At 34.0% G+C, this 20443-nt stretch overlaps 1 protein-coding gene across 1 annotated transcript; it reads right to left on the reverse strand.

The window, feature by feature from the left end:
- Nucleotides 1–1096: 1096 nt before the first annotated feature.
- LOC113711636 (O-fucosyltransferase 10) lies at nt 1097–15607 on the reverse strand. Its single transcript, XM_027234792.2, has 10 exons — nt 14953–15607; nt 12208–12286; nt 11948–12015; nt 8606–8694; nt 8082–8279; nt 6773–6977; nt 6469–6636; nt 5134–5301; nt 4060–4250; nt 1097–1678 (listed from the first exon to the last, which is right to left on the reverse strand). Exons 1-10 carry the CDS (start codon nt 15328–15330, stop codon nt 1492–1494), a joined length of 1731 nt encoding a protein of 576 aa, XP_027090593.1. The 5' UTR covers nt 15331–15607; the 3' UTR covers nt 1097–1491.
- Nucleotides 15608–20443: the final 4836 nt, after the last annotated feature.

Raw genomic sequence — 20443 nt, forward strand, 5'->3', positions numbered from 1 at the left:
ATCTCATACTTTGAACCAAATTGTAAAAGTGACGAAATCTGTTAAAATTAATGGAAATGACTTATTGGAACCTAAAAACAAATTTTTTTTTATATCTAATTTTTAATAAATATACCTGATCTACCCTTAACCCCCAATTCTTTCTCTCTAAAGAATGAAACAAATGATTTTGTTGAGCTCCTTTTTGCTTAGTTATATCAAGGCATTTTTGTCATTCGTCTGTCCCCTTTAATTTTAACGGATTCCGTCACCTTTATAATTTAGTTCAAAATATGAGGTTTTGTGTTGTACGTTTTGAAACTACGGGAGACTTTCTATATATTAGATTTACCACATGGGATTTTTCTGTTTTTTACCCAAAAAAAAGCTTATATTTGACTTCATGATTTGTTCTTGCCCTTTCATGAGACAAAGCAAATAAAACTTTTAAATCATGGAGTCTAATAGGTAGCACTAAAGACCAGGCAAATTTTTTTTAAATTTTAATTTTAAAATTATTTTAACCTTAGATTGAAGGGTGATTTTATAATTTCATAATAATTTTATTTGAAATTTTGACTATTCAAGTGTAGGAATTAAATCTAACAATTTCACTTTGGTTACAACCATAAGGGTAAATTTGTTAGGATTTTAAACCACAGAGAGCTAAAGTATACATACGTCAAACCATAAGTGATTTTTTTAAAACATATTTTAACCAAAAAAATGTAAATCTTGTTCAAACCATTTGAGCATAGATTTTGAACAAATTAATTCATATTTAGATTTAAAATTCAGTAATTTGTGGCTTCAAATTATATGTGAACAAATGGAGCAAGAATGAAGAATGCATCCATAAGAAAAATGAAATGAGTAATAAAGGAGAGAAGATGTAATATTCTTTGTCCAGCAGCTGGGGGAGGGAATTTCTAGTAACGTTGTTAGTTATGGTGAGCCTGAAGAGTCCATTGGGTATTATTGAAATTAACAAACTTTTCTTTTTGCTAAAATGAAAGTGCTTCGTTTACAAAAGCATCAACTAATAAAAAAGTCAGAATGCTAATTATTCAATAGATGCATGAAGAAAGTACATTTCAATACGTAACATGACAGTTGCTTTTGAACATAACAACTCGAAGTGTAACATTGTCATAGAACACTCAATTGGCCAAAATCAGCTCTGCAGCATACCCTTATAATCACCTGATAACAAAATCCTTACAACATCCTCTACTCAGAAGTTGCCAGAAAATACAAAAATTTTCTTCCCCAACACAAACAATTTGCTCAAACATCTACACTACCTTTCCTTGCAAAAGGAAAAATCAATTGATCACCATAGGGAGTTTATCCAGCCCTAAGCTCGCATTCAAGGGATTTAGTACACATGAGCAACCTTTATAGTCAATGCCCGCAAAGTTTTCTTTGTTCATTGGTAAAAGCAGATAATCTTTGTCTGCTGCATGCGAGAAGCCACTCTGCAAAAGTGCTTTATAAGTGTACAATTTCACATCATTCAGCAGCCTTCAGCATAAATGCACTGGATATGTTCTTCGATTCCAATAGACACCTGCATTCTGGCAAAGGGTTTGAGTAGATGGAAGCCTTTCTCCTGGATTTTTTGACAATGGGCACAGCGGTACCTTTTTTATCAATTTCAGCAAGCATTGATTGCATCTCATTCTTAAAAGCATCCCATCTGTAAGTAGTTTAAAGAAATTGTTGAAATGTATGACACACAAATCTTTTTTGGTCCAACTAACTAATCATAGTCATATTAAGTTGAAGTATAGTATGTGTATTATATTTCTATATCTAACCAAAATACTGATAGAAATATTAACATCCCTCCATAATTTGGATGTAAGAGAGATGCTGCATTCTTCTCGTCCCGTTAGATTCAAAAAATCCAAGAGAATAAGTCTGTCACCTGAGTGCCCTAGAATGTAGTTATGACATTTTCTTCAGGCGTTCATTTCACAATGAAATCTCATGTCCAGAAAGAAGTAGAATTGCCTGAACACCCAGACGCTCACATCCCTAAATCTACTAATTCCCTCTGATGAGGGTTCTGCAATTTTTTTCAACTGATTGACAATGTCCGAAATCCAAACTCATCATCTGCTAGGTCTTCTCTTTGGCTTTCCATATTTGGAGTCTAAGTCTATTTCTTGAAATTATACGCGTTAGTTTTACAGTTCTCATTCATGTCCCTGACATGCTCAATCCCCATCTGATTTTTGCCTTATCTCTGTCTTTCTCCATCTTTCTCACTTCTTCTGGTGGGATTTTTTTTAATTAGACGCATATTGGCAGCCATCCAAGTTCTGATGGTGCTGCTGATTAGGATCAGATTTTTCTTGATACATATGTAATGCATGTTAAGTATTATGAAGTCTCTTTATGTGCTAATAATATCATAGTCTCTGATTTGGAAGATGACTATTCCAGAGTAAGCCCTTGTACACCAAGTTACATTTAAATCAATATATACAGCCAGATTTGTCTCCTATAACCAAGGAATTTTTTGCAGCACCAACCTCATGGTGTCACCACAAGCTTCGTAATCAATGCAAGGACAGCAAATGAATATATTTGCTTCCATATCTATCTGAAAAAATAAAGGGATTAAAATGAAAAACCACTTCTTTGCTACATTTTGCTTTTCCTGCATGACTTTCTTATAGTTCCTCAATTGACGAGGCTATTATGTCTAACTGATGATGGTCTGAACAAGCACACTAATGTCCCTTTTAGCAGCTGTTTTCTAGGATATAATTATTGACTCAGCATGAAACAAAAGCAAGCAAAAATAAAGGCTTCAGAGCCAAACTGCTCCCCCACCATATTGAAAGTTCTTCCAGCACATGATTGCACTTACATGCAGCAACCTCTTTGCTTTCCTCAATACGTACTAAGGAGTCAACAACCACCTCCATTATCATTAACATCATAAAGTACACACTAGGATCAATGGCATTGCCTAAATCAGAACATTTGGAAGAGAATTTATTTATTTTTTTAATTATGAAATCATGGTTCTTTCTGCGTATGGATGCTGCTATATGGATCAAAAACCTGAACTGATAATGTTAAAAAATTGAATTCTACAACTTGTCCAACAAAACAAACTTCACCAGATCACCTAAAGATACAGTTCTTTTAGGGAGTGAATAATATGTCAAACCACATTTTGACTTTGGGGTTCAGTAATGTTTGGTGTTGTTGTTGGATGATCAGTCCAGTAATTATACAACACTTGCTGATTAATCTAAAATGTAGATGCTGATTGGTTGAGTTGAATCCTGACACCTAGATTGCAGTGATTTCTGCTATCGGCAGTAAATAAGGTCAAAACGATTTGGAGTTCGCGATTGGAATGATTCTGAATTTTAAAAAATGCTTTTAATAGGGAATAGCACAGTAGGATGCCCCAGAATTGCCCAGCATCCAGAAAGCATTTCTGCTGAGTATATGTGTGAGGGACATTCACTCACATCAATTCAAGAATCTTAGCATCATTTGGGAGCGAGTACCTCTGAAAAAAAGTATATTTCAAGAAAATTAAGCTAGTTTTCAGTTTTCTAATAAAGCCTTGTATTCAACCCAAAAAAAGATTAAAGGAAAAAAAGAGTTGCACCTGAAGCATTTTATACGTTAGCAGAATCTGTAGCTTAACTCCCAAATTCAACTAAAAGTTCTACTAAAATACAACAGCAACTCAAGAACTTTATAGATTTGATTCCCTTTAAAGTTACCTGACAGGTATTGCTCTAACTGAATATAAACATACTGTGTAGACTTGTAAAAGACAGAACTAGCAACCTGTTCTCTCCCTTTAGTTCTAAGTGATCCATTTTCAGTAAGATCCAAGGAAATATACTAAATCAACTTCTGGTCTACATGTATCAATAGTGCATCATGTCCTCAACGTTCAAATAAAAAGTCATAAAGTTTTCAAACAGGCAAAGAGTGAAACTTTTTAGAAACTGCAAACAAAAGTAGATAGTTAACAGAAAAACGGTAAAACACACAGAGAATGGAGAAGTAAACATAACAGAATGGGAGAACAGATATCACCTTATGCTTGTGTTGTGCAGTAAAAGCGCAAGCTTGGGCTTATTGGGTTTGATGGTCTTAGCATGGCCATTATAGAGGAACCTCCTATGACCCATCAGAAAATGCGGGAAGTTTCCACCTTGAGTGCTGACAAATACTTCACTAAACAAGCATACAGCATAGTCCAATGCAGCTAACCTTGAAGAGTATCCCTTGGATGGGATATGAAGGGTAAAAGAGTCAATCAAATTTCATGTATCCTAGTCCTTTGATTAACAAATAATCAAGAAGCTAGGGCAGACAGTTTTGTTGGTTTTTCTTTTAACATACTATGCTCTGACCAATACATAAATCTGCTTGAGCAGTTAGATTAGTAATAATATCAGCCCACATTACTTTGGAAAACTGAAACACTGATTAACTTAAGTCTACTCAGGTGCTTTTCTTCAGGCAGCAGAAACAAATAAAAATATTTCTTTTAGGCCATTGTCTAGAAGAACAAGATCCAAGGTACATCATTAAGAAATGAAAAGAATGATTGCAAAATCTATAAGAACACTAAAATGCCAAATTGGCTTCTAATTTGCTGGATGGACGAGATCTTTCAGCAATGAAACTGACTACCAGTGCAATTAAGTGCACTTATGGAAGTTTTAAGAGCTCAAAATTTAATGTACCAGTTTCCGTCGGAGAATTTAGTAACCTAATGGAATCTGATATTTTCAAAGCATAGTAAAGAAGATACAAAATAAGGGCATATCTAAACAAATACCAGTTGAATAGGTAGGCCATTGAAGTGGCTACCATCTCATGAAAGAGCAAAGACTACCATTTTGTTGCCTCGCTCAGAATACTGATGCTCTTTAGACAAGTTCATTTTAAATCTTCATATTTTAGTAAGTTTCAGGGTTACTACACCCTTGCACAGAAAATAGTTCTCATACAGAAATTGGTTATTATGCAGAAACTGACTACCATCCTTTCTGCAGAGTTCACAATGAATTATAAATCATCCGAAAGAGCTAATATCACAAATTGGTATACCAAATACTTCATAATGGAAATGTAAACTCAGTAGGTGCATTATATCTCTACCTGAAACTCAGCAAGCTCGTCTTCTGTTGCAAGCAAGTTCTTCGTCTGTAATAGGGGGAACATCTTGCGAAGAGGCATTAAATTTCTATCCGCCTGGTAAATTTTTCCTGAAGCCAAATAAATAGGCGTGTCATTGGCAAATCCCATACCTCTAAGCATCATCCCAACCTATCCTGACAAAGAAAAGAAATGAATAGAAGGATTGACTAATTTACATGCCACAGTTGAGAATTTCATGCAATTATACTATAAAACATCAACGAATCGTAGTTGCAAGAAAAATCAAAGATGAATATGCACCATCAATTAGAAATTGTTCTGATTCTAGTTTACATTTTTGCATTGAAAAATGAATATATCCACGAGATAAGCACAAGTCATAGCGTCCACTGATGGAGAATACATGACTAAATGTCAATATCATGATGGTAATGGTGATATTGGAGATGATAAAAATGATAATGATACAAGGGCCTGGAAAGGTGTCACTTTCTTATTCTTTTTCCATTCCAGTTTTCAGAAGAATATAGAAATCAGTATCTTGTATTACCAGTATGTATAGATCAGAACAACTTCACAAAGCTGCCATTTCATTCACCTGCCTCAGAACATATAATACATACATACATACATACATACATACATATATATATATATTTTATCAATTGCCCAAGACACTGCACCAGTTTCTGACTGTTAAAGTGACATGAAAATCCATTCACATAGACTGACATGATATTTAGCACATTTGTTACTGAAAATGTATAAATATGATAGCTTCCGTTCACATTTACTTGCGTCATATTTAACACAACATTTGTTACTGCAAACATACAAATCCACAGAAACATCTGAACAATCTGAAAAGGAAAAACACATAGAAACAGCATTTGGTTCAGAACGTAGACATGTTTGTGGATTAAGCAAATGCCTCAAGGAATGCACATGAAATATTTAATTAAAGAATTTCTTCAGTTTGGAGCCTTATTCAGCCCAATGCACGAGTCATGCATGAGAGCAATGCTTTCTATACTCTGATATCACATGAACATGCAATTAGTGGAAGCATGCAACTGGGCAATCTTCTAGACCCTCAATGGTAGAATTGAATTTAGTTTTCACATCAGTACCAACAGTTCCATTGTCAATAAAAAAGAAAAGGCAATGAATAAATTATGTTATTTTAGCCCAAGGATACCAAGAGAGGAGGTTATATCAACAAGGCTAACTCCAGGGCTTTTAGACATATTTGTTTGGCCAATATTTACCATCTTTGCTTAGCTCAAATTTTCCTGTACACAATATACACATTGATTTTATAATTTACGAACTAACCTCCAAAGGAGTCATAGGACACCTTCCATTCATGCGATTAAGACCAGGTGAAATCACATGATCGCTGCTCTTGAATTTCTTACCCCACCCCTTCTCTCGTATTGCATCCATATCAAATTTTTCAGACTTTCCACCATCATATAAACAACAAGAGAAGGCCACCATGTCCTGTACTTCAAAGATAGATAACTTAGATTATCAAGAAATTGAGTCAACTAAATTGAAATGGAACACCTGAATATTAGCTCATAAAAGCATTACAATGCAGAAAACAGGATTCAAATTTAGAAGCAGGCAGGTATACCTCCTCAAAGCGGAGATGAATTGAAACATACTTCCCACCATAGGAAGAGCTTTTCTCTGTCACTCTATTGACTAATTTTTGTGCAAGATTCGATATGGCAGAAGAGAATCTGAGAGCTTTATAATTGGTCAAACATCTTAAAAACTGAATATGAGGTGGAACATTCATTGACAGCCTGTTTGCAAATGGAGATATGCGGACAACCCTGTGTTAAAGAGATGCAATATCAGCAATCCTTTTATTCTGGGGCCCTGGGGGGGGGGGCAAGGGTAGTTTGAAGTTTAACCAAGTACATTAGTTAAACAGTTTCTTGTGCTTTTCCAGTTCCCTCAAGTTCAAACCTGTATTGTATGACATGCCAAAACGATTTTTCAGGACAGGAAAAGGTAATCATATTAAAATGATAACCCAATCATAGAGGAATTTTTTTTTTTTTTTTTGGTGAGGAACACTCCAAATCTCATCTTCAAGAAAAAACATGCAACAACATCATGTACAACCATACAGCACAAATCCCTATACAAGAAACTAACACCACATCACTTTGACACGCAACATCCCTACAAAACAATGATAGCATTGGACAAGGCAAAACAGAAAAAACAATATAACATTTTGTAGGTCTAATTTATATGTTTGTATAACATACTGATTAGAAGAAGTAGATCATGAGAATTGATGTTTGACAAAGAACAAGATTCAGAATTCTAGGTGCTCCATAGAATCCTTAGTAGCAACATTCATGGGCAAATTTATCCTGGCAAAGCTGCTCAATGGGAAGCATCTGTAAGACACACAAAATTAGAATTATTTTCATTGGAAACAATTTCTACTAAGTATCGAAACAGGACTTCTCCAACAAACTAAACAATAACTCTTGACAGACAAGCAGGAATGTGCTTTGAGGGCATTGACCTAATGATTCTGGTTCAGCAGAAGCTAGCGATTTTCCATAGATCATGCCATTCTTTGCTAGAGCAAACAGATCATAGTGATTGATGGGAAAGACAACATGTGAATATTTTTACTTAGAGCACATGAAGCCACAATCGAGAGCATCAGTTAGGAGTTTGTTAAATAAACTTAGCAGTTTGAACATCTCATGCAGTTAATAGAAAAATTTAAACATACTTTCCTGCATTATATTCATTATACAGGTTAATTTACATTTCAGCCTGATATTGGGAGTACAAGGGAGAAACTGAAAGCAATGTGTCAGAGAAAGCAAGGCTTTCGAGATTTCTCAAGAAAATTGTTGTGATACTCTACTATAAAAGTACTGGACTATAAAGTCATGATCAGAATGAACCTCTGGTTGAGCAAGACTGGGTAAACTTCTCCTAAGTAGTAACTGGCAGGAGCCCAAGCTTGGACACGAATATTTGGTATACTGCTGATGTTAAAATCATATGTTTTCATTATTTCTTCAGGTAGCTCCCGGACTACTGTTACAAAATCTTTCAGGGTAAATATGAAATGTTCTTCATCATAAATATCTGCAAATTCACTGCACATTCCAAAAAGAAACCATTAGTGGGAAAGGAATCTATTTTGTTTTCAGCAACAAAGGAAGCATTCAGAGACAGAAGAGAAGTTGAAGAGAAAATGAGGTGCAAAGCGAATATATTAGACTTCTTTCTCCATCCAGCCAAAAAAATAGATTTTTTTGTACATCTTTTCACGTTACTGGGTAAGACAGTATATATGATGTTTGTCACTAAGTGGAACCTTCACGAAGTGAAAATCAAATAAAAACACAATTGCGTTGTTGATTTAGTTTTAATCCAAATTCACAACAAGAAATAATATTCTACTAAAGCATAATTGAGTTACCTTGAATCTTGCCAAACACTATGAAATTCGAGGCGTGGAATAACTAGAGTTGCTCCCAAAAGCCCAGCCAAGGCCACTGCACTGCATATCTGCAGGTTTAGCTATTACTGTAACCTATAGCTTCACTCAACTAATATCTAGTAAAATGAATAATTTAATCATAAGTTTTTAACAAGGACGGCAATGTGCATAAAACTCGATTTGTCCCATGAAACTGAAATTGCAAATGCATTATAGTTTACAAAAGATTTTGGCTCTATATCTGAATTTACAATAAAACAACAACAAATTTCCAGAACCCAAGGGTCATTTGGAGGAACTTTTGGTTAAAGTCTTATCCATTTGAGCTAGTAGCCTTTCAAGCCCAGAATGTGAAATCAAAAATCCAAAAACTCCTCATATTGTTTCATCTTGTCAAGATATGTATTCACAGGTCAAAAGTTATTGGAAAAAGTAATCAATTAAAGCAGATTTAAAGGATCCTCTTGGCAATGGCCTTATCACAAGGAGGAAAATAAACAAATGAAAAGGACCAGAACTAAGTCAGGAACAGGCCTTTTCTAGGAGAATACAAATCTATTATCTAGAGTCCATTAAACTTAACTAATGTTTACAAGGAGGTTCTTTTAAGGTTAGATAATTTAAATTACACAAATGAATTGCAAACTGGCAGGAAAGTTTGAACCAAGACTAAATTTTGCTTATAGATTACGTAAGCTTTTATGCAAAAACAGTACATTAACAACTAAGACAAAAGGTTACAAGTTCAGTGTAAAACATTGCATCATCAAGAGAACTTACAACCAAAAAAGCTTTGTTTGGATGGGACATTATTTGCAAAAAACAAAATTTTTTATTACATCATGAATCACCTTGTAATCCTCCCAACCGCCATTTCATCTCACATACATCAAATCACAAAAAGTGGTAAAGTGTTACTTTAAAAAAATTTTCCAAGTAATCTTCTATCTAAACTCAATTGTTGTTAGCACACTATACATGCCAATACTTATAGACTTTTTTATAGTCTCTCTTCTTTCCATGAACAAATTAGCAAGAAGGAAAATTTCCTTCTAGAAGTTAAAAGCTGAAGCCCAGTTTTATGCATTCTGATAGAAAACTTAGAGCATAGGTCTAATAACATCTTACTTATTTATGGGCTATATATATCTCAGTAAAATTTTACATGATTAGAACTTCCACTTGTGACTTATTGTTTTAACATATATAGTCCACTCTATTTGTTTTAGCAAAATGACCAAAAAATGCCTTATTACACCACATATGCCAATCAGTTGAACTAATCAGAAAGAGCAAAGGACAGAAAGACAGAGGCAAAGGTCCACATACTTTAACATAAACATGATAGAATGTCATTGGTTGTGTGTCATTGTGTAACTCCTGCAGTTTTGATATGAGAACAATGTGGTATCAATTAATGCTAAGTATAATCTGCAAATATGTCTCTCAATTCTCTGAATCACTATAATGCCTACAGCTCAATCATCATTCTACCACTTCATCAGGTAAATAGATCAAATATATGTATCTGAATTTCCTTAAATAGGTGTCCAGCATCAAACTCATGTACTGGTTCCAAAAGTTGATAATACCACTGATAAGCATCCAAAATCTGAATTACATCATAATAACCTAAAGCTGTAAAAGATGAATTGTCATCAGCCTGCTCCCTTATTTATAGTTCTTGCATTAATTGGTCTGTGATTATGTCTAGCTATATTTCAGAAGCTCAGGTTACCATGATGCTAAGCGTATTTACTTGCAGTTCTTATTTGCTGCCTATGGCTTTCTTCGCTAGTTAGGATAGAAGAGCATGGCCATTCAGATTTGCATTAAAGGTTCTTCAAAATAAGGAGGGGGAAACCTTGATCCACATATAAAACTTAAAAGATTAGACCTTCAAATTAGTTGCAAGTTGTTTATCCTATGATCAATACTACAACCTAACAGAAACAAATACCATCTATATACAGTACTTAGCAACTGGACACATAGTATATATCATTGGCTTAGCAGATAATTGATACAGTGAGTAACACTTAGATAAACAACCACTTTTTTTCAAAAATTGGCTACCAGGTACAAGTCATTTTTTTACTGTCTAAAAAACTGGTATGTCCAGTCTAACACAGGAACAAGTCACTCCATGCATCTATGAGCTGAATGTGTTTTGTCGGAATGGAAATTCTTCTATCTTGCTCTCTCTCTCTCGTGTCCTACAGCAAGCAAACCTTTGCCGTGTTTTGTTGAAATGGAAATTCATCTATCATCCATATTAATTTTCTTTCTCCAAGTGGCAGTCAAACACAGTACCTTTGCTGTGTTCTTCAGCAGAATGATTGGAGCTCTATTGCACATAAGAATACTTCTGTTTTGATTTTAATTCATCCAAAAGCAGAGATGGAACTAGAATTTTAATTTGGCCCCGCCCCGCCGGGGGGGGGGGGGGGTTTGGTCGAATATTAAATACAGAGCAATACAACGCTATCCCATTTTTGGTCAACATATTTTGATTAACTTGTTTAGTTTCTGAAAATAAAACATTAAAAGAGATGGTACGACAAAATTGTAAGAGGCATAAGAATAATAATTTCAACGTAAAGATGATATGTAGGAACAGTAAACCATCTAGTGTTTTATCTTTTAAGAACTCTAAACCTATCTCTTCAGTAGGTAAAAGAAGCACACTGTATTTGCCACTCTGCCAACCAGGCTTGGGACCCGTATGAATTGGAATAGTTGTGTGACACATTTTATACCTTTCATCCCAAAATATTGCGTATATTCGGTCTCTTTAGATCCAAGAAGGGAAATGTGAGTATGTTTCAATGTATCATATGTACAAGTAACACTTGCATTGTATATGCATTTTTACCAACACTTACAAAATTTTTCAGAAGACTTACCATATTTATTGTCAATATTATTTTTTCATCATTAACTATTTACAAATCCCACATTCCTTATCCTACTCTTAACCTTAATCTCATAGAGTATTTGTTAATTGAAAAGCCATGCAATTGTAGACGCAATGAGGGCAATGGATACACATGAAAAAATTTTTGATGGGGCAAGAACAATAACATAGTGAATTCCTGGTTATTCCCTAGGTTTTAACACACCATACAGGATGGTTTCGAATAGTCTTTAGCTAAAATCTTTGTAGGGGACAATTTAAAGCTTTTCCACAGCAAGCACTGATTGTGAGATGAGTTTCAACCATTTCTTCTTTATTTATGAACAAATTGAAGACCTAACTGCAGTGAAAGCAACACTAGTTTTCCTCCAACTTTATCTTATCCTTGAACAGAGTACACTTACCGATGATCGCTGCTGATTAAGACCACCATTAGCCTCAATAATCAAATACCGGTCAAGTGTTGGAGATTCTGAAATCAAAAGTTAACTCTTTAATTCATCTACAGCTGTTTATGCAATTATTTGCAGAACATTTTTTTTTTCCCCTTCTCTATCATTTTCTTTGTTAAGTAGGTTTCAGTTTCCACGACTTTTATGCATGGCCATTATTATGGGTTCTACCACTGCATTAAAAATACCAAGTAACTTGACAAAATCAATACCAGTTCCTTGGCGAGCAGTTCCATTTGGACAGGATTTCTGCTCTCCCAATTTCCTTCTGTATCTCCAAATAGAAGACAACTGTGGCAACAAGACAAATAAAAGTTAGTAATTGCCATCCATCGGTGCATATGAATCACAAAACAATAAACACAAGAACTTTCATCTCTCAACTTTATTTCTTGTCCCAAAATCAAATGTCATTTGCACTTGTACGTAGAATTTATGACCATGAAAACGTCTCATGTAACATTAATTTGGTCAATTATTTCAAAGTTATATTTTTGTAGAATTGGATAAAAAAATTCATTATCCCATGCAGAATGGAAAATTTTATTTCATTAGCGGTAATATCATCAATCTTAGTATAAAGGGTTATATTTATGAGACCTACCCTCACAAAACTATCACTTATTTTTGCACCAAATTTAAGTTAGCCTTAAATCATTGTCACTAAGCTTACCAATTATCTCATGGAAAACAAATCGAGATAATATTTATTTAGAATAGTTTAAAGACCCACAAATATTTAACTTATAATTTCTCATCATTGGAGTACATATCATAATTTGTCAATCAATCAAATGAGACCTTGCACTACAAACATTTTAAGGGGATCATCAATTAGGATTCGGTGGCTAATTGCTATGTTAGCCAAGAAGGGATCGTCCCTAAAGCTATTACCCAAGTTTTATTCAATGAAAAAAAAATTCAAAAACAAAAAAAGGCTTAAACTTTTACCAAATTCTAGTTAAAAAAGAATACAAAAATACAAAAAAAAAAAACAGATGTAAATTGAAAGAAAATTAAGAATTTAATGAACTAAAATAGATTAAGGTTGCGTTTGATAAAATTGAATTTGAAAACTAATATTTGAAGATTGAATCTATTAAGGAACTGAATTATTAAGTATTAAAATGTTAACATTTGAGCATATTTTGTATTAAGTGATAAGTGAATTGATTATTACTTATTTTTTGGAAAAAGTTTTGCCTACAAAATTAAGTGCCAAGTAATTAATTTAGATGTTCTATATTTTATTATGAAACACACCTGAATATGTTAAAATCTGAAACCATTAATTTTAAGTGTTGAATTGGGTTATCAAGATTTAAGTTTGAAAATATTAGTTTTAAAGAACCAAATCAAATAGTATAAGGGACTAGATAGACAAATTTGAAATTATCAAAGGACCAAATTGTGTATTATCAAAATGTTGATAAATTTTCTACATAATTAACTTAAAACCTAATGCATGTATCCCAGATGGTGGGAGATTCAATTTTTTGACAAATTAACCGGGACTGTACAGAAATCAATTTAATTCTAATTGTCTCTCCCATAATTCTTCATTCCCAGCCCTCACATTCCAAAATTTGGAAAGCTTAAAAACAAAGAAAGATTAATTCCACTTGCACCCCTGCTATATAGAATCTCTTACATTGCACCTTGAACTTATATTTTGGAAATTTTACACTACTACTATCACATTACACTTAGAAATTAGAATCTTATTTCATGCACTTTGCCACTTAAATGTGGCAGTTCATCCAAAAATTGCGATAACTTCAATCACTTTTAATCACAGTATATAAGTACTATACACCAAGCCACTATTTCTTCTAAATGACAAAAAGGGCACCCAAAAAATGAGCCATTTGCATTTGTTAATATGAACTGATGGGTTGTCGTTTGAGACTAATTCAAAAGTTTAGGGCGCAAATTGCAAAGTTTCCAAACTTTAAGTTAAGAGTGCAAAGTTGAAATTACATAACAGTACAAGGGTACAATGTAAATTAGTACTCAAAAGAAAGGTCTAGCTTTAAAATGTAATAAATTGGCAATGGTGAGACACGAGCCTAAATTTATTGGTGCCTAGCTGTATGGAGCCCATTTCATAAACATAGAAGGCCAAACAACCACTTACCAATTTATAGTTTTTTTTAATTATTTTTTCCATAAAATTCAGGGCAATGGCGATCAATGGGAGATAAATTTTCCCATCTCGGCCTTTGAATTTTCTTTCATCTCAAATTGATAATCCAATTTTCATAATTGTTCATGTTTTACCATTCCGTACATTGAAATTGGCATCAACTTTAAGGGCACATTGTCAACGTGACATATACAAATTCATCACTTACCAAGATGCATCGTTTCTATACTAAAAATGGGTATTTTGATGAAATGAACAACAAAAATTCAACTAAATTAATTTAGCTTAGATAACCGATGGAATTTTATGAGCACTTATGACAGTTGGACGACCAATTGAGACAAAAAAAAATTGAGTGATCAAAATGAGCTTTCTTGAAAGTTCAATTGCCACTAGCACATCAGTTTGCCCAAATATTTACTATATCACCATTATTGATAGATTTGTACCATGAAGACAAAGGTAATTCAAAAACATATTTTTAAATTTTTTGGAAACAAAATTGTTAACAGTTATGCCACCCAAATAGAGCCCATCTTTATTTTAAAAATTTTAAAAATCATACAAAAGAAAAACTGAAAAGCAGAAAATGCAAATCAAATGCTAAGCATATACATAGATACATAATGACACTGCTCAATGCTGAGGAGGCCTTCGTATAATGATTAGCGTTAAAACATCTAAGAATTAGAGGTCTGGGTTCAAATCCATGTTTTCATTTCCGTTTCTTGAATCACATCCCTTGCGTGCTAGAAAAATTTAAAAAAAAAAAATGAGAGAGAGGGAGAAAAAGATAGATAATGACACAAACCTCAATGGAAGAAGAATTATCGGAGTGAATGTCGGGCCAAAGCTTCTCAAACACCTCATGACTGCGGTAGACCGAGCCAGGTGGTGGGGCCGGGCGTAGAATAGCAAGCAAGGGGCCCACTGTAAATGTGATCACACCCGAAAAGTAGAGAGTGAGTGGCAGCACCAGTAGGCATCGCAAGAGGAGGCTTCTCCGGCGGAATACTCCGGCCAAGGAGACAGTAGCACTCTTTCCTCGCCGGCGGTGGAAATGAGCAGCCTTGTGGCGACAATGTTGGTGGCTGTGGCACCCTGACGAGGTGGTGGTGGGTGTGGGATGTGGTGATGAAGTCGAGGAATTGGCATTGGTTGTTGAAGCATTATTAGCGTCTGATGCCATGCAAGACAAACAGTACAAGAGAAAGAATAAACAACTCCTCTGATTCGTTCTTTCTTACTTTGTACTGTTTTCTGCAGGAGATTTTCTTGATTTGTTGAAAGAAAACGGAGGGAAGCTGAGTAATGTGGGGAAGAGAGAGAGGGAGAGTGGGAGACAGAATTGAAAGCCAGAATTTAGAGTAGGATTTGGAGGGCTACAGTGGCAGATATTTTCTTGCAGAAAAGCTGTGTGAATTAATGTGTACTGACCGAGTAGAGAAGGGAAGCATGATATGTTTGGAGGGCATTGGTGGACACTCAATAGACAGTACGTCCCAATAGCAGTAGTGGAAGTAGAATATATTAGTACGTGACTTGTGAGGTATTTACTGGGTTTGTTTGGATAGTGTATTATTTGAAATATTATTTGGAATAATTACTGTAGCACTTTTTATGATGTGATGTATGTAAGATAAAAAAGTGATTGGAAATATAAAAAGGTGGATTGAAAAATGTGTTTATGATGCAAGCGAAATATTATTTGGGATAAAAGTACTATCCAAAAGTACTTTTATGATTGGGAATATAAAAGCACTGTTTTGAGTATAAGACAATCTATGGGATTGGCTAGATACGGTTGAGTTTGGTACAGTTGTGTGTGGTTGATATATTTAGGACTGAAAAATACGCCAAATACTATTTGATACTCAAATCGATGTTGATTTAGTAAGAATCCGTTTGATCTTGATTTATCAACTAATCAAGGTAAGGATGAACAATGTTTTATATTCGATAATATTCAAATTGAATAAAAGTGCATTCAAATTTGTTTTGGCAAATAAACAAGTCAAATTTGAACAAAATTTCAAACTCATTAAAATAACTAGACAAGGCTGAACATCAAGGTGTTTAACTTAATTAGATTCATTTACGCCCCTAGATATACTTCTTTCACATGTTAATGTACACTTACAGATCAAGTAAAATTTATAGATTGAATTAGTGCATTCGGCAAAACTTACGTGTAAAATAAAGTTTTGTGATGGTACACTAAATTATGTAATAAATAGAATAATCATAAACTACATCAAAATCAAGATAGCACCTGCCTGTACTCCAACATTTTAGATGGATATAACTCATTTTAATTCAGTTGGTAAAGACAAATTATTTTCTCTAAAAAGATCGTGTGTTTAAATCCTACTTCCAAATTGACAACTATATTATAGGTAATCTTATAAGCGAATTGTGGTACCGGTATACTTGACCACGATTCAAGTTTAAACTAAAACCAAATTGAAATTGGATTGTTGGTTGTTAAACCATAATGGAAACTGATTTTGGAGAACTACGATAGGAACCAGAACTATTACTAAAGGTTATGATTCATAATTATGAAAAATTTGACTCGAAATTGGTGGTTTTGAAACGAAAAATTAGAATCGAAATTGGTGGTTTTGAAACGGAATCATCTATTTAAAGAATATGTGTATGTGTGCTTGTATATATTATATGTATGTATGTATATATGCATGAACCAATTTAATGTGAAAATTGAGACATTTTTCCTATTCCATTTCAATTCCAATAAGAAAATTATTTATCTTTTGTTTTGTTTAAAATGTTCAATAGATATGAGGTACATTCTCACCAAATTTGTATCATTTTTTCTAGTCAAATAATAATAAAATAAAGCTGTTATTTTTTCTAAATTTATGTTCTTTATTTCTTCTTGTTCTAAATTTATTGTCATATTCTTTTATATTTAATTTTGTAACCATAAGTGATTAAATATAATTAAAAATAACTGGAATCATAACTGAGGGTGCTTGTTTCACATATTGGAATCGAAAATGGAAATGGAATCATAGACTCTGGTTTTGGAATTAAACTTTTCATTCCAATATCTAGCTTGGTTCGCACATTGGAATTAACATCATTCCAATTTTTGATACTTGGTTTGATGAGTGTTTCGGAATTAAACGCAATTAAATTCCAAATTTACCCATGATAAAACAATTCTTATAAAACAAAGGGATAATTGCAAAAACTGGTAGGTTTTGTATTTAACAAAAATATGAGATTTTGTAGATTTTGAAGTTTAAGGAAGGGATATTTGAAGTTTAACGACCGTTATACAACTTTCAAAACAAACAAATTCATTCTAAATTTTTTTGGGATAATTTCATAAACCAAATCGCGGTCACTTTCACAAAAATCATATTTTCCCATAAAAGACCAGCTCTTTATGGCTTTCCTCCATTATAAAAACAGAGTACCCATTTTTTCATAAATAAATTTATTTATAGGATAAAATAAAAATAAACCCGTTTTTCAATGAAACACTAGCTCTTTATGGCTTTCCTCCATTATAAGAACAGAGTACCCATTTTTTCATAAATAAATTTATTTATCGGATAAAATAAAAATAAATTCGTTCTCTAATAAAACAACAGCTTTTTATGGCTTTAGAATGAAGGGTTACAATGTCGCTGTCTCTATCACCATCAACTTTTGACTCCTTACTTCTTCCATCCCACCCAACACCAGAACAAAATACCATTATTTGCAGCATCTTCAATAGAAGTAAAAAATAGTCCGATATTCTCATACCCACTGCATAGCCTATTCGTGAAGATGACAAAGTTTCTCAAGAATCGTAGATTCACTTCAAGGGCTGAGATTTGTTCCTTCAAAGACAGAATCAAATTGTCTTCAAACTTAAGCAGATCCTTCAGATTTACCAGAACACAATAAAAAAATTCCACCAGAACTTCACCACTCATGGCATTGTTTGGTTCTAAGGAATGTTTTGCCCAATCAACAAAATCTTCTCCAATTTCCACCTTGGAAGCTTCAACCTTTTCAAGCAAATCATTTACTACATGGTCTAATTTCTCGTTTAGGCTCTCAGATCTTAGAAAGCTGTTGCTACTATTTGTGAACCTGAGCTTGGGACTTTGAAATGAGAAAGAAGATGTCCGATGAAGGTGATGGGCGGCAATTGATTGAAGAAGAAGAGATAGGAAAACTGATGAAGAAGAAGACTCTGGTTTTGTGCGGCGCGTGATGGAGAGAAAGAGATGGTAGATCCGTCATAAATATTGTCTGAGGGAATGAGTTGAGGGTTTTGTCCAAAACCTCCCAATTTGCTCAGGAATGAATTTTTAGAAATGATTCCAAAAATGGCATTCCAATAAGCTTAACCCAAGCAACAAATAAGGGGTTTATTCTATTCTGTGATTTCCAAACCCTTTAACCAAGTAGCCCTTGAAATAATCGGAATCGAATCATAGCTTAAATCGATATCAGATGTTCCAAAACTATAACTGTTGATCTTGATCCCTATCTTTTGATGTTTACAAAATAATGGATAATATCAATGTCTTTTCAAGAAATATTTTCAATTATGAAGCAAATCAGATTTAAAGATTAAGTGCAATTGAAAGTGACAAAGGCTGCTGAAAGCTGTCGGACGCTTGGATCGGACGTCCGACAATCATTGCGCAACTTCGAACGCATAAAGAACTCCACCACCGGACGTCCGAAGGAAATAAGATATTTTCCCTGACTCACTGATCTCGATCGGACGCAAGTATCGGACGTCCGATAGGATCCTTCAAAGTCGATGAAATTATCGGACGCTGAATATGTCTCCACCGGACGTCCGATAGAAACAAGATGATTTCTCAAATTTCTTTGTTTACTGTCGGACGCACAAAGAGCTTGCACCGGACGTCCGATAGAATTGAAGAAAATTTCTCAAACTTAATGCTTGCTGTCGGACGCAAAAAACAGGAGTACCGGACGTCCGATACTACAACGGCTAGTTGACTGTTCAACTACTTTCTATCCGTTGAAAGCATTAATGAAACACTTTATTGGTCTCCTATAAATAGAGTATGGTCAGAATCTTCAAACAACTTTTACACATTAAGTCTACATTAGATATTGAGTGATTCAAGTGTAAGAATACTCCTAAAAGAAGATTTGTACTCTTAGTTTGGTATCAGAGTTTGGTCTCCTAGAGATTAATCTCAATCGGCTTGGGAGTAAAAATAACAACCAATAATGCCATATTTTTTGAAGGACATTCTGTCATTAGACCACCTATATTTAATGGATCAAATTATGTGAGTTGGAAAGAAAGAATGATTATCTTTTTGTAATCAATTGATATTGAATTGTGGTTTATTATTAGTGAAGGTCCATATGATACCTCTCTTATAGATGAAAATACTCATAGATCTAGACAAAAAATAAGAAGTGAACTGACTGCTGTGGATAGAGCTCATCTTACCTTAAATGCAAAAATCATGAATGTGTTATATTGTGCTTTAGACTCAAATGAATCTATTAGAGTCAAGGGTTGCATGTCAACTAAAGAAATTTGGGACAAATTGAAAGAAATTCATGAAGGTAGTAAGAATGTTAGAGAGCAAAAGAAATCTATCTTAGTTACTAAATATGAATCGTTTAAGATGGAAACTCATGAAAATATTGATCAAATGTATTGTGGATTCAATGATCTCATTAAAGATTTAGAAGTGTTGGAAAAGAAATACTCTTTAGGTGAGAAAAATAAAAAAATCCTGAATGCCTTGTCCAATGATTGGGAAAATAAAGTGACTGCTATTGAGGAGGCTAAAGATTTGAATACTATGCCTATTGAACCACTTATTAATTCTCTGACCTCTTATGAGTTGAAACTTAAGACTAAGGTATAAGAGAAAGAAGATGCAAAGGTAAGAAGGAACATTACTCTAAAAGCATCTCAAGATAAAAATGATTCGGCCTCCTTGGATGGAGAAGATGCGGAAGTTGATGATAGTGATCTAGCTCTCATCACAAGAAGTTTCAAGAGGATCCTCAACGAAAGGAGATTTAGAAAAGAAGGATCTAGCAATTCAGATTCTAATCAATTCAACAATGCAAGAAACAAAGGAAAGTATGAGGCCAACAAAAAATAAGGTGACAAATGCTATGAATGCGGCCAACTTGGACACTACATGAGTGAGTGTCCAATGAAGAAGAGGAAAGTTGAAAGAAAACCAAGATTCAACAATTTTCAATTCACATAGAATGAGTGCAATTCCGATGGTGAAATTGAAGAGGAAGAAGAATCTGCTCAATTG

Source organism: Coffea arabica, chromosome 10e (assembly GCF_036785885.1).
Source record: "Coffea arabica cultivar ET-39 chromosome 10e, Coffea Arabica ET-39 HiFi, whole genome shotgun sequence".
Taxonomy (NCBI): domain Eukaryota; kingdom Viridiplantae; phylum Streptophyta; class Magnoliopsida; order Gentianales; family Rubiaceae; genus Coffea; species Coffea arabica.